This window comes from Eumetopias jubatus, unplaced genomic scaffold (assembly GCF_037043125.1).
Source record: "Eumetopias jubatus isolate StellerSeaLion01/CBP00866 unplaced genomic scaffold, mEumJub1_p1.0 scaffold_6, whole genome shotgun sequence".
Lineage (NCBI taxonomy): Eukaryota > Metazoa > Chordata > Mammalia > Carnivora > Otariidae > Eumetopias > Eumetopias jubatus.
The window spans coordinates 58,788,654-58,804,560 of NW_028274812.1; the positions used below are offsets into that span (position 1 = coordinate 58,788,654).

Sequence of the window (15,907 nt, forward strand, 5' to 3'; positions counted from 1 at the left end):
TGGTAGAAACAACTGAAGGTGTAGATCAATTAGCTATAGAATAGAGGCAGAGGAAGGTATGGGTCAGAGGAAAAGCTTTAGGGAGAATGAAGTAAATAGGCAGAGAACAAGACTGAAAAAACCTTGAAATACCAGTTTTTTAAGGAGCAGAAAAAGAAAAGGCGTTTATGCATATAAAAATGGAATAAATGGCTAAAAGGAAGGAGGGAACAAGGAGAGAATGATAGCACAGAAACCAAAGTATGAGAGTTATTTTTTCCCCTGAAGATGGAGTAGTCAAAATTGTCAAGTGCATCAGAGAGATAACACAAGCACTCTCCTTCTCCCTATGCTGCACAGAGAAGGAAACAAACAACAGGAAAAGGCTAGGGGAAAAGTAACTACCAAGAGGCTCATGCCAGATTTATCACATTCCAGATTTAAATTTAGGAAAATTGGCAGTGTCTATCACCAGCGAATTATTCTCACTTTATTATTATTATTTTCTTCTCTTCCAATGAAAGCAAATTCTGCTGATCACTGGGTCTGGTATAAGACCTGTCCCTTCTATTTTGTTAGACCCGCATATATGTATGAATACGAATTGTGCGATTGTTGTGGACGACAAATTTTATTTTCATGTTTTAGGGGTCGCGTAGATTTTAAAACCTAAGAAAAATTAATTCTTCGAAAATGTTTAAAAATATTCACTGTCATATAATCAGTGCCCAAGTAATAATATTCCAAATAATTTTTATGCTTGCTTAAATAGGAATAAAGAAACTATGTTCAAGCAAAACCAACTTTGTGGAAACCCTAAGATACCAAGCTATGTAATCAACTATGTCCAAATAATTAGGCTTAACTCATAATTGCTAATTGTATGTGCACTTGGAATTAAAGAACTTAAAGTTTTGTACTTAGATTGTACAACATATACTCATCTTAGATCCAAATTACCTCACTTCCTGAAATAAAATTGAAAATTATTTGGTTATAAATTTTATAATACACAAATTGTCATAGTATTGAAAATTAGTGTCTTCCAGGAAAATATATTTTCATATTAACTTATTCTCTTGAATTATTTTATTTTATTTTACCCTATTTAAACACAGGTCCAAGATAAAAAAAAATTACTATTACTTGATTTTACATTTTATTAAACTAACTCCAAAAGCACACACAGATGTATCTGGAACATAGTCTATACATATACTTCATCCAAGTTAATAAATTTAGTGAAGGAAACATTTCTGCTTTTCTTTAGGATAAGGACATTTTTTTCTATATTCATATCATAGAAATTACTCAAAGATCAGCCTGTTAAATATTATAATCCTTTAAAAAATGACTGATTTCAGGGCATCTGGGTGGTTCAATCAGTTAAGCATCTGCCTTCGGCTTGGGTCATGATCCCAGGGTCCTGGGATCGAGCCCCGCGTTGGGCTCCCTGCTCAGCAGGGAACCTGCTTCTCTCTCTCCCTCTTCCCCTCTCCCCTGCTCGTGCACTCTCTCTCTATCAAATAAATAAAAAACTTAAAAAAAAATAAGACCTTTAAAAAAATGACTGATTTCCTTCATTAATTAATTTATAGGCTCTCCCTTAAATTCTCCCCATGTCTATATTGATCTCCATGACTGCCTACTCACTAACATAACTGAATTTTCGTGTACCATGACCTTGTTTTTTGGCAATTTTTTTTTTTATTTCCTCACACCACAAAGAATTACAAATGACGGGCAGAACAAAATGACAATGAAAGTATCATATGTCCATTTTTTAAAAGATTGATTGATTGATTGATTGATTGATTGATTGATTTTAGAGAGGGCCGGGGAGGGGCAGAGACAGAGACAGAGAGAGAGAATCTCAAGCAGACTCCCCGCTGAGCACGGAGTCAGATGCGGGGCTTGATCTCAAGACCCCCAGGTCATGACCTGAACTGAAATCAAGAGTTGGATGCTTAACCAATTGAGCCACCAAGGCACTCCCATATGCACATTTGAAAATTCCTGTTTCCCAAGATGCATTTATGATACCTCCAACACCAAATGTACTCTATCCTCTCTGAAATCTCTTTTTCTTGTTTTCACCTTTCAGGTAAATATGCCAATGATTAATAGCCCAGACCAGAAACATATAGGTCATTCTTATTTCTCTGTCTCCATCACACCCTCCTCTTATTTACTTACTAAATCCTACAATCTGTATCTCCTATAACTTCCTAAAATTCTCTACCTCAATAGCATTCCAACAAAAATTCCTTAAGTAAGATTGTTATCTTTTTTCAACTTGATTAATTTAGAAAGTCTCTTGCTTCTGGTCTTGCCTTATTCCCCACCATATCCTAATAGCCCTGATATGTTCTCCACACTATAGCCAGAGAGCCTTTACCAAAAATAGTTCTGACTATGTCATTCCTTTGCTTAAAATAATGACAATAAAATGAACCAAACCAAACCAACATTATATAACAGTATTTAATTAAACAGAGTGTGTTCTGAAGTTGACTGCCTAGGGTCAAAACCCAGATCTACCATTTACTTGCTGTGTAAACTTGGGCAAATTATCTCAACTCTCTGCATCTAAATTTTCTCATATTAAAAAAAAGTGGGATTAATAATTCCTTTTTCCTAGAGTATAGTAAGGAATAAATAGCACATAGCCATGACATTTGCATTATTGTGAGTTTTAAGCTACTATTATGTGGGCTCTAGGCAGCACGACATTAGTCCTCTAAAGTATGCATTATCCTCACTTTACAAATGCATCAACTCACACTTTTAAAATCAAGTAACTTGCTGAAAAGTATACAACAGAGCCAGGATTTCAGTGCAGAATGTTTTGACATCAAAGACCATAGTAACCATGATAGACCAGGCTACTAGATTTCCCTCTCTCTGTGTTCTTTTTTGAGTTCATAGGAAGGAAACTGAATAGGTATATGCCCATTTCTAAGACACACTCAATGGTGGTTTGGGAAGGAGGGTCATATCGTGCAAACATGACAGATATTGCTACAGCCATGCAGATATCAGGGCAGAGGGGCAAGAAACGTCAGAGTGGTTAGTAAGAAAGCTCTTTGTGATTTCTCCTATGCGGGCCTTTTATAAATTCTCCCTCATTTTCGCTCATCATCCTTGTTTCTGAGGCTTACTCATAATTAAGTTTCATGTCCCTGAACACTAGCTCCCTCAAGCACCATCACATGTATAAATTTTGCTCCCTTTGGCCTCTTCTGTATCTGAACCATTTATATTTGTCCTTCATGAAAACTTCATGGTAATGTCACCTTCTCCAACATTCTCCTCTACCTTTACCAGGCAGCTTTAATACCTTCCTCTCCTGAGCTACCACAATATTGTTTTCTTGTCTCTAACTGCACTTGTTACACTGTAACAATGCCCTGATCACATGTCCTCTCTCTCCCTCACTCACTTTGAGCCCATGGACACAGTTTTTTCTATAATACTGACCCTATCCCTAACATACCACCTGGTATACAGAAGATGCTTGATAATGACTGTTTAAATAAGTAAATGAATAAATATATATATTTAATTATATTTGAAATAGGATATAAGCATAATTCATGCTAGCTGTCTTATAAAACTTTTTAAATGATAGAAGTCATGTTTATATATTATTTCTGAAAATTGTTGAATCTATTTATTCAATACAAGTACCAAAAAGCAACCTAACCTAAACTGATCTTGGGCAGACTACTTAATCCATTTGAGTTTCATTTTCTAAACAATGGATATAATAATACCTCTTTAAGCATTCATTCCTTAAATATTTATTGAGGTACATTCATGAGCCAGGTACCTAGGTGCTGATAACAAAATAGTTCATAGCTTTAGGGCTCATTCTGCTCAGATGTGTATTTGATCCAGTGTAAAATATAGCCAAGGTGCTGATAACAAAATAGTTCATAGCTTTAGGGCTCATTCTGCTCAGATGTGTATTTGATCCAGTATAAAATATAGCCAAGAAAAGTCATTCATAATGTGATGAATGTTCTCATGGGTGAGGGTCAGGAGTAGTACCAGGTACTGGGATGTGTTGGAGGAAACCTACTCCAGCCTTGGGACCCAGGGTTGAGGTAGACTTTCTTTGTGACATCTAAGGCAGATGGTATGCATGAGCATGTATGTGTAAATGTGCATGAGCACATGTGTGTGCATTTAGTGGACAGGAGGAGTGGGGGCCAGAATGAGAACTTTCTAGGTGAACAGAACAGGGTATTGGGCAACGTGAAAGAAGTTTAATGGCTCATCTGAAAAGACATAAGCGAGGAATTCAGACTCAAATGTCACTGGAGAGCTACAGGAACTAGGTTATGTCAGGTCTTAGAAGGCTCTTTAAAAAGTTTTGACTTTATTCTTACGGCAAGGAGAAGCTATTAATAAGGAGAATGGATCACAATTGCATTTTTAAAAAAAAATCCTCTAACTGCAGTGTGGAAACTGGATTAGTGGATGCAGACTTGAAGTAGGGGGGCCAGTTAGAAGGCTGTTAGTAATAATCCAGGTGAGAGATGATGGTGATCTTGACCTAAGAAGTGCTAAGAGGATAGAAAAAATAAATTTGAGAGATCATAGAGGTGTAGCAATGACAACTGTTAGAGCCTGATTGATTGAGGGGCTTGAAAAAGGGAAGAAATGAAGGAAGATGTTCAGGTTTCTGTCTCAGGCTGTTGGTGGACAGAAGAGCCAGTCACTGAAGGAAGCAGGAATGGTGTGATGATAACTTATTTCCTTTGGGACTCATAGAACTGTTTTGATGATTAAGTGAAATAGTTTATATAATAGCAACTATCACAATGCCTAGGGCCTTATAGCTCTTTTCTGTAGTTATTTTCATTCTCTTCTCCTCATTTCCAAAGTTGCACCAGTCTTTTAGTAGCAAAATTGGGAATAGAATTCCAGGCTTCTGTTTACCAGTCCAGAGTTCTTTGTTAATGGACTGCTGGTCTATAAACAAAGATGAAACACAGGGATTTTAAAGCAAATATTCAGAACTTATCCTGGAATTGCTTACTAGCTGACAGCTATCCAACTTATTTTTAGTTTATATTTAAAGTGAATCATATGTTCCAAAATGACTGACAGAAACACAGCTTTGTTTCTGAAGCCAATTCTTCTCCATCATTTTTGGACATCATTCAGAGCTATAACAGACTTTCAGGGTGTTTAAAAGCATTCATCCACGACAACAACAAATGCTAATTATCATAAAAAATAAACAGCTCCTGTTAACATCATTCTAAGAATTTCTCCTACTCTAGCACTATATTTCATCTATCATCCCATCTGTTTTGGGGGTGGGAACAAAGACTGGATGAAAGTATAATTATCATGTATCAAACTGGACAACACAACAAAATAGAAATGAATATAAATGGGAGGAACAGCATACATAATAAATAAATCTGGAAAGGGAAAAAAGAAATGTAAATAAAATAGCACAGTGTATCCTGCAGTAAACAGCAGATATATAAGTCCATTATGGAGTCAATAATGTTTATCTTGCTAAGTATGAGGTGGATTTTTCCCCATTTCAATTCATAGTCCTTGCTATAACCAGATTTCCTCCCACATGATCAAATAGACATCTTGTTCACTTGGGAAGTTTACAAATCCTCTCTGTTGAATTCTATTATTAAAATTCCACCTTGAGACTTTTAAACATACCTGAAAAGAAAAAAAAAGTCTACTTCCAAATATTTATGAATACATTTGAAAAGGGAATCTTAGGGTCAGTTCTATCTTATAAAAATATCCAGAATAGCCACATTCTCAAAACTTTGTTAAATTAAAAGGGACTAGGGTGCCTGGGTGCCGGTTAAGCATTTGCCTTTGGCTCAGGTCATGATCCTAAGGTCCTGGGATCAAGTCCTGCATCCGGCTTCCTGCTCAGTGGGGAGTCTGCTTCTCCCTCTTCCTCTGTCTCTCCCCCCACTTGTGCTCTCTCTTGCTCAGTCTCTCTCTCAAATACATAAATAAAATCTTACAAAAAATAAAAATAAATAAATTAAAAGGGATTACAAGTGGCCAGTTGCAGATGCAATTAGCTCATTAGAAATCTAATAAAAACATGAACAATCAGATATCCCTAAATAGGAATTAGAAGCTCAGCCAGGGCCAGGACTTTGTTTTATTGGCATAAACACACCTGCACTGGTCCCTGGCATGTAGTAGATGCCTTATCAATATATTTTAAATTACATATTGCATGAAATAGAGCAATTATAAGCTTTTATTCTCCTCGCAGTACTTTTAAGGTACACCTACTTTATGAATAATTTTGTAGTGACTCAGTATTAATATTTAAATAATCAGGTTTCAGGATCTCCCAAGTATCTATGTCACTTTCAAAGTGAGGAATGTGGCAAAGTTTCTCTTAAATAGCAACAAACTATTTTAATAAATTTAATCTGAGGTCAAGTTTCCATTAAAAGTGTATATACTGAATTACCTAATTACATTTATTTCTCTATTTAAATTTGCTTCAATGATTTAAATGTTTAGAATATTATTTAGAGCAAAAGATCAATTACATATGAAGCTGTACTTTTCCAAACTGTGATTTTATCTTGGTCACAAATCCCATTATCTTTTTAGAAAATCACTCAAGAATTACATACATGAAATAAAAATGTCACAATATACATACACACAAAAAGAATAGTGAAGAAGGTGTTATATCCATAAACATTTTGAACCCTTGCCAATATCCTTTCTACCATGAGGAGTTTTAAGATAATAAGAAATAAATATAAATATCACATGTACAACATACACCTATATGCATTCATATGTGTGTATATACTATGTGTGTATGCATGTATATATGAAGATATGGGATATGTGGACAACATTCAACTGAATTAAATCAGAGGAAATAGAGAAGTAAATAACCCATGAACTCACAATGTGTGTGTGTGTTCATATTTACACAGTTCTATATATGACCATTTATAAAGAGTTATGGACCAATTTGTAACTGAGGATTTCCTGGACCATCACATTATAACACCCTCGAAAAGCCATTACCATTTATAACTTGACATAGAGAACTTTATCAATGACAGAAAAGTAATGATTTGGGAGTAAAACACCATACAACAAACTTAGTAAGTCTTATTTGAATTAAAAGACATATCAAAGGTACTTACTAAGTTATTTTTAAGGGCTTTTATTTATATTTCTAAGTTAAAATTATTTATGAACATTTCATTTTTTTAAATCAGAAAAGTGAAATTACTCTATTAATGTGTATTGAGACTCACTCTTTCTTAGCCTAATGAAAATCTTTTTCAAATTATAACCATTGCTTTCTCAACCCTATAACTCCCTGTTCCTTTGTCCTCCTGGGAGAATTCCTATCTGTCTCTTTGGTCAATTTTATGGGTAAAAGGACTGATTCCTGCACATAGTTCTAAATCTTGCATGCATGAACAAAGTGTGCTACCAGATTACTTTGGGAGAATTTAAATTCAAATGAATTTCAATTTTTGTCTAAACATGAAGGTATAGTGAAATGTCTTAGAATAAAATATTATTTTCACATTCTCTTTTAAAGAGCACTATTTGGCCCACTGATAAAACATCTTAATGCAAAATTCCTATCACTATATAATAACCAAAATAGTATGAACTTCTTCTACCAATATAACTGCCAAGGAAAATAAATACTTTATTTTTAATGTTTACTTTCATATATTTATCTATGAGATTGTTTTTAATTCAAAATAACCATTCATATATAAAAATAACATGCATTAAAACAAGAAAGCACAACCTCTAGCCAGCAAAAATTCATTAAAATATTCATCAAAGACACTATAATAAATGTCACTTAGAAAACTCTATTTTCCAAGTCCCTAAACTGTGTCTATACCTGAATAGTTCTAAAAGCTTTGAGTATTTCAATAGGTATTACATTTTTTCAAATTTGAGGAAAAAAAATTTAAACTTTAACATGCTATACAGATATAAAAATTATTATTTTTCATACACATTTTTTTGCACATAAATAGCCAGAGAAAATGTTAAGGCAAAATCCTGAATTTCTTGATAAGTTTCACTAACGGATAATCATAAGACTTTACTTTGGGAAACTATGCTGAACCTAACAAAAGAATTCTTTGAATAAATATTAAAATATTATATTTCATGCTATCTTTATCCTTCATCCAATATTATAGTTCATGCTAATTGATCCTTCACAGGAAAGAAAAGTGCTTATCTCACAAATACAGAAAGAAAGTATGTGATTTAGCTGTTCTTTGGATGTGTGAAATTAATGTTGATGTTTGATTCCAAATGTCTTTCCATCCCTTACCTTAATTTAAGAAACCAAACGAGAACATAGTAAGAATCTTGAATAAGTTTCAAAACATCACACATATTTAAAGCATAGCCCTGAAGGCTACTGATTTTTCTTACCAGTGCTGTCATCATACACAACTGTGACGGTTTTCCACTTGAAGAACTGCACCAAATCCAAAATGGCACGGCTGAGTGAAGAGAAGTCTGGGTAAAGACTGACATAGAAGGAATCTTTGTTGTCTGACACCTGGTGCTTCCAGCGGGTCTGTATGTGGGGAACCCCCAGAGCATTGCAGATGGACTGCACAGCATTTGCTGAAGAGCTGTGTGAAGGCCCAAAGATGGCAGCTACCCCAAGAGACAGCTGATCGCAGGCTGAAGAGGAGATAGAAGTCTGTCAGTAATGAGGAAAGATGCCAGCTTGCTAATACTATCACATTATTATTGTAAGCCTGAAGGTTTATCCTGAAGAAAGATTTTGTTTTCCTTACAAATAACATCTACATTTAATTTTCTTTCTTTTTTTTTTTTAAGATTTTATTTTATTTATTTGACAGAGAGATAGAGAGAGAGCACAAGTAAGCAGAGAGGCAGGGAGCCCGATGCGGGGCTTGATCCCAGGACCCCAGGATCATGACCTGAGCCGAAGGCAGTCGCTTAACCGACTGAGCCACCCAGGCGACCCCTACATTTAATTTTCATATTTTGTCGAACTCCAAACATTTTCAGTTCATTAGAAGGGAAATTCTTCCAGACATCTGCAACGCAATGTTCAAATAATTCTACAAATAACATCAAAAGAGGGAAAGAGGAAGAATATTCTAGAATTTAAGAAGGAAGTGGAGTGTTCGTCTTGCAAAAATAGATTATAATCAGGAGTTGGAAGAATAGTGTTCCTTCCCAAATTCACTGACCATCCTCTACAATTTCAGATTCTTAATCAGAAGCCATTTGGTTCCTCCTCACCATCTAAGAAGCCAGGGCCACACATTGCTAAGCTAAGTATTTACACATATTTGATGATATAGGCCAAGCTATGCATACAAATACCCATTCAAAACCTGATATGGCTCATCAAGGGTGATTTCATATGGATTAATCTCATTGTGAAGAAAGAATGAAATCACTAGATAAGTATTTAAACATCTTTATTTACTTGGCTTTTGTATACTATAGGTCTTTTATTTTGTTCTAAATTATTTTTTGAAGTTTATATTCATTCACTCATAAGAAAATTTATTCACATCAGTAATAATTACAGTAACTAAGAGAGGCATAAACAAAGTAGAAGCTATTCAGATAAGGATAAATTATGATAGGACTTCAATTTCTATAAGGTCCTCCAAAGCAACTAGGGAGTTTGGGCCTAGAAAGTAAATAATTATTGAAAATATGAAAATCACCTTTATTATTTAAAGATCTGGCCTATTAGAGAGGCTTAAGTTTGTTTCATTCGGCCAGAAAAGGAAGAATTAGGGCGAATGGCTAGAAGCTTCTCATAAATGTTGATACAATTTAAATTTAAAAAAAAAAAAAAAGGAAGTAGAAAATACCCAAGAAAGGAAGTCTGTTCCAAGAAGCAGTGGTTTACCCATCCCTGCAAATGCTTAAACAGGAATAAGGAGAGTTATTATTGGGATTTTGGCATCAGTTAGGTGTTTAGACTGAAATCTCTCCCAAATACTTTATAATTCTACTGTGTGAAATTTTCTGATATATTCCTTCAGAGATTTTGCTGCATAAAACACAATGTGATGGAAGGATTCTGAAGCATAGACATATTTAATAAGTAAATAAATGATAGTTGAAAAAAACTCAGTTGTTTAAATTTTCTTCAAAAATTCCAGTATGATCTAGTAAATTTTTTGAATATATAGATTCTTACTTTTCAAATAGTGATTGGATTTCTGAATCAGTAGGCAGGTTGGAGTTTGAAATTTTTCACTAACATGGATTTTAATTCGTATACATTAAGAATAAAAGATCTTCCTTTACCAGGTTTTTGACAAGTCACAGATCAAAAAAAGGTAAAAACATTATAGTAGTTTATATAGAATGTTCTGAAATGTGTTTCAAATAAGGAACAGTTTTCAGTTATCAGAGGAATCATTTAAAAGCGATATGATTCAAATAAAAATTCAAGCTCTAATATATCAAAGTATCTACTGAGCTAAACATTATTACTTACTAAAAATATAAGACCATAGATCAGAAAAAAATGTTAAAATTTAAACATCTGATTTCTTACTATTTTCTCTCCTTGGAAAAAAAAATTAAAAGATTTAATGTCCAAAGTAATTAAATTACTTTATAATTAATCATTAATATCTATATCTATATCTATATGTGTATTGAGTTATCCCAGGTTCAAAAGTTTTATCAGATCTTTCTCTTATATTATCTTTTTACATACTGCTGAGAAAGGGACAGGCAAGGCTAGGTAGGGAGAGATAGGTAGGGGCCATGGGATCAGGCTCACAAAATTCAAAATGTGGTAGATGAAAGGAAACCAGAGAAAGGGAACAAACTAGACCATCCTGTCCTAGGGGCTGGAGGGGAGGTCTTGTTGTAACAGCCACTTGAGAGCAACCTAGAATTACCAGACCCTAAAAAGGAAGTAAGCCCTTGAAGGTGTCATCACTAGTCCTTACTCAATGGTGATATCAACAGACATGTTAAAAAGATTTAAGTTCCTTGGTTAGCTTTCTATAAAAGATCATCCCTAAAAGCCCTCAGTGGCAACCCTACTGGGACCCCTCTCACTTCTGAGATCTTTTGTTGTATCCTTGCTTAATAAATGTCTATCGCTTTACTCACTCTCCTTTGTCTGCGAGATTCATTCTTTGACTCCATGAGACAAGAACCTGACTCTCCCGCATCACTGCTATGGCCTCCAACCAGTAATAGTCCAGAAAGCAAGAGCTTCACAAGGTAAGAACCAAACCATGACTTTTACCCTTTCAGCATCTCACAGAGAAAGTTACTTACTAGGCTTATTTGAGCTTTCCCTAGCTTCAGGCAAAAGTCAATTAATGAATTTGATTCTCAATGGATTTTAGTGGGTGACAAAATTTGTAAACCCCTTTTAATATTTTGGAACCCAAATGAGTTTAACACCTTATAATTCCCAAGATAGTAACCTGTTTGTTGTTAGAACATGCTAGTCTGGGAGCACCTGGGTGGCTCGGTCTGTCAAGTGTCTGTCTTGGCTCAGGTCATGATCTCAGGGTCCTGGGATCGAGTCCTGAGTCAGGCTTTCTGCTCAGCAGGGAGTCTGTTTCTCCCTCTCCCTCTGCCCCTCTCCCCACCCCGCTAGTGCTCCTGCGTGCTGTCTCTCAAATAAATATATAAATAAATAAATAAATAAATAAATAAATAAAATCTTTTAAAAAAATTTTAAAAAGAACACACTAGTCTGTTTTTTTTTTTTTTTTACATTGCTCCTTTGAATTCATCATTAAGAAATCTATTAACATTTTTTTATACTTCATTCATATTCCACATTCTTTGGTCGAAATGATTTCATTTGAGACAGAGCTTCTTCTTCCTAATGGAAATAATCATGAACTATGTCAATAATCAAATGCACTTGTCTTGCAGTTAATGACTTATTTTGCAATTATGATGACAAATGTAGTATTTCACAATAACCTTTACCCTTTTTTTCCAGGCTTTAAAACCTTTCATCATCCTGACATGGTTCTGAAATGTGGAAACTTATTCGTATTCATAAAGATATGAATTCAAAGGGCAGGCAGAATATAGGCTTTGATAAACACTAGTTAGCTGGGGGATAAAAAGGGTACTTTCAGCTTACGGAATATTGTACCTTATCAGTTGCCATTAATATTAATGAAATTAGAAGAAATCTAGACCAAGGTAGAATTATAAATAATTATGTACATTTCTATCAAGTAAGGTAGCTAATAAAACAATATTAGCATTACAGAAAAGTAAATGTTGTTTTAAAAATATGAATTTAGAACAAATGCTTTGTAAGCCCATTCCTTTGAGAAAAATCTGTATTATGAAATTTAATTCCTGTTAGATGAATGCTAACTATGCAAAAGGAAAGATCACCCACTTAGACAAGGAGGACTATGGAAACATCTCTCAAAACACATTTACTACCAAGATTGTTGTTTGGTTAAAAGAATGCCTTGATAATAGTTCTCTATTACCTTCCTTACTTTATAAACGTTAAGGTCATATTCCACAAAGTTATCTTTCTATTCTTATCATGAAAAACACAGTTTCACAACATAATAAAAGAAATAACAAAATCTATAAAGTATTCTACTTATATCTTCCTATAATTCAATTTTCATATCATTAGCCATTTATTTTCAGTTACAAGAAGAAACATCAACTAGCTTAAAAATGAGTATGGAGTACACATAAATGAAAGGTTGTTGAAAATTTTCCAATAAAGTCTAAAGATTAGTCTGACATTGTGAATTCCCTTGGAACTACAGAACTTTCAAGGTAGTCAGTAAATTGAGACAACAGTAATAATGTAGTGGAAGTGACAGGTAATAGAAATAAAAATGTAAGAATGGATTCCAAAACTTGGTAAAATCTCCTGATGTATAATTTTATTTAGTGGGTTCTTAAAAATAGGAATAGTTAAATAAGAAAACAGGATTATTGGGGAAAAAGAAAACAATTTCACAACAATCATAGACCTAACTGCATTTCATGGTTTTGTTTTTCTTTTTTGCATTTCATGTTATAAGCATTTTTTTTGTAATAGGTAATCATATCACCTTACCTTCCCTGATAAAATTTACATGCATTTTGAAAGGAAACATTTGCATGAAAATATTCCTAATGACTTATTAATTACATTTGGAATTAAGAAATCTCTCAAGAATACCTGGAAATTTGAATTCCAGAAAATACAATGTTAAATATTTGTCAATTACCTTTCTTGGATGCTTCAAAACTGTCATAGAGGTTTATCTTCTGGGTGTCATAAGTCAGGGTGGTATTGGGCAACAACGTTCTATTTCTGTTGATTGTATTCACAGCAAATCTGAATGCAAGTTCTTCAGCTCCCATTGGGCCAGATTCCACATATTCAAAAATGCCTCCTGGCAAAAAGAAAGAATAATCATACAATTCTTAGAAGATAGAAAAAATGTATAGTTTTCTTTACTTTTATGTACATGTGCATTTATGTGTGTGTGTGCACACATATGTATGTGTGATTTGCTTAAGTACATGGAGTTTGTGCTTACTTTTTCTATGAACTTGAATATTCGAGATGTGCCCTTTTAGATAAATCCATATTGTAAAAATTTCTTTGCTATTGTTACCATAATTTAACATGATTTAAATCTGATTTTGCTTTTTTTCTTTTAGTAATTCCTTCTTTTAGAGCCTAGGTATATATAGATCTTGGCTTAAGTACAGAGCATTATCCCTCAAAGTTTTGTACAGTTCCAGAATAATCAATCCTCTATACTGATATAAAGCTATGAAGTTAAGCATCAGGAAAATTATATTAAATTTGTCTCTATTAATTGAGAAATCAGAAATTTTTAGCATAATTTCTATGGCACTTATGGTGTTAAAAGCCCAAAATACAAATTCACTTGCAAATTCTAACAAATGAGCTTGCAAGAAAAGACAGCAAAGTAGCCATTTCTCTATTTGTTCTACTCTCAGTTTTTTTTTTAGAAGATACTTGGACATTTGTGAAAGATAACTCTCCCAAACAGTGCAAATCCCTTAATCAGTGAATAACAAGGAAGCATATAATTTAGGCCATAAAATACAGAGGACAATTCAAAAACATGTCCTTTCCATTTGTCACTTTTACCAATTATGTCTTAGTCCCGTTTCCTCATTCTTGTCCCAGCCTTGCCTCTTCTTAATATTCTCTCTATTCAGTTCTGAGTGACCTATGGGACCTTTGCCTCCAACAGAATCTTTTCTTTATTGTTACTCTGGTAAATGGAATGAAAGTGGAAGCATCTGATATTTGACACTGTCCAACTCTGTCTTTGGAAAACTAGTACTACTTTAACAATAGAGAGCATTTATCTTTTTCCCTTTCAAATTTCATTCCATGTACTCTCAAGCACAGTCATTCACAAATTAAACTCCCTTGAATAAGCCATTTCCAGAGTTTGCAATTCATACCTCATCAAAAGTCTTCTGACACATAAATGTCAGGTGACTATACAATCAGCAAACTACCTATTTTAAATTAGTAAGAAGCCATGGTATGGTAACAATTTCAAATTAGTAAGAAGTCATGGTATGGTAGTAATTCCTCTAAATATGAGGAATTAGGACTCAAGAATATACCACAGTACTCAGACAAATTTATATTCAGGAAGAATTAGAAAATTTGTTATTTGACACCATATTAGTTTGAAATATTTCTCTTATTCTTTCATCTAAATTGATTGTATAATTACCAGAGCAATCAGCTTATTGTGAAATAGTACTTTGAATACATTTAAAATCTTTGGAGACTTAGGCTAAGCAGAAAAATAATTATTTGCATGTCTAATTGGCATCAAGAACCAAATTAGATGTCTTGTAAATATGGAGGAGAACAGTGGTATGAGCCTAGCCTCTGAAGCCAAACTGGGTTTACATTCTTTATCTGCCATTTGCCATCCATGTAAATTTGGTCAGTTGCTTAAATCCTCAGTCTAAATTTCTTCATCTCTAAAAAAAGGATGATAATGAAGATGACTACACAGAGTTGTTATAAAAATTAAGTGTTATCTCATAACAAAGCACTTAGGTCGGTGGCTACCATAGAGTAAGAACTCCATAAGTGTTCTAAGGTTTCAGTGAATCTTCAAAGTAATCACAAGTGGTATTATTTTATAGGAAAGAGCTCTTTTGGCCAAAGATCATATAACTGTCAAATGATAAAGCCAACATTACAATCTGTTCATGCAAAAACTTCAAACCCCTTGCTTATTCTACTACAAACTAGTATTTTTCTTCAAAGTTTCATTCAGGTAAAATACACAAAACCTCCTAAAGGTGAGACATAATGACTTTAATAAAAATATGTAATTAGAAATGTAAGATCCTACATATATATGGAACAGAAAAATAATTGAGCAATTGTAAAGTACTTCTTACAGTTAATTAGAAATAGTCAATTATAGAAATACAAACCTGAAGTTGTTTCTTAATGGCAAAATAAAATGAAAAACTAAATCTTCTACTTTCCTCAGTTCAAATTAGAGTTTCTATGTGATATAAATACAAAAGAAGGATACAAAAATGATCAATATTTGATGACAGTGGGTTAAAATATTCCTATTCTTTATCTTTCTTGAAAATAAATAATTCAAATTCAAGTTTACATATTTATTACTGGTTTGAATAGTTAAGAAAATCTTTGTAATTCCTCAAGATAACATATTTATCTTAGTAAAATAAATAATTAATTTTTATTGATCCAAAGCCAGAATTTAAAATTTTGTATATAAAAATCAAAAATGTCCAGATAATGCAAGTTTTCAAGGCACAATATCTTCTATAACACCTTCCAGCCATGTTAACTCAAAAAAAAAAAAAAAAAGAAAGAAAGAAAGAAAGAGAAAGAAAAAGA

The 15,907-nt window shown here is 33.5% G+C and overlaps 1 protein-coding gene across 3 annotated transcripts in view; it reads right to left on the minus strand.

The window, feature by feature from the left end:
• The window catches only part of GRIK2 (glutamate ionotropic receptor kainate type subunit 2), a 672,482-nt gene that overhangs the window by 414,111 nt on the left and 242,464 nt on the right, over positions 1-15,907 (minus strand). For all 3 annotated transcript variants that reach the window (XM_028104281.2, XM_088024271.1, XM_028104282.2), the window contains exons 2-3: positions 13,245-13,412; positions 8,437-8,694 (exon numbers count right to left, since the gene is read on the minus strand). In XM_028104281.2, coding sequence (XP_027960082.1) covers positions 8,437-8,694; positions 13,245-13,412 — 426 coding nt within the window. The remainder of the gene's footprint in view (positions 1-8,436; positions 8,695-13,244; positions 13,413-15,907) is intronic.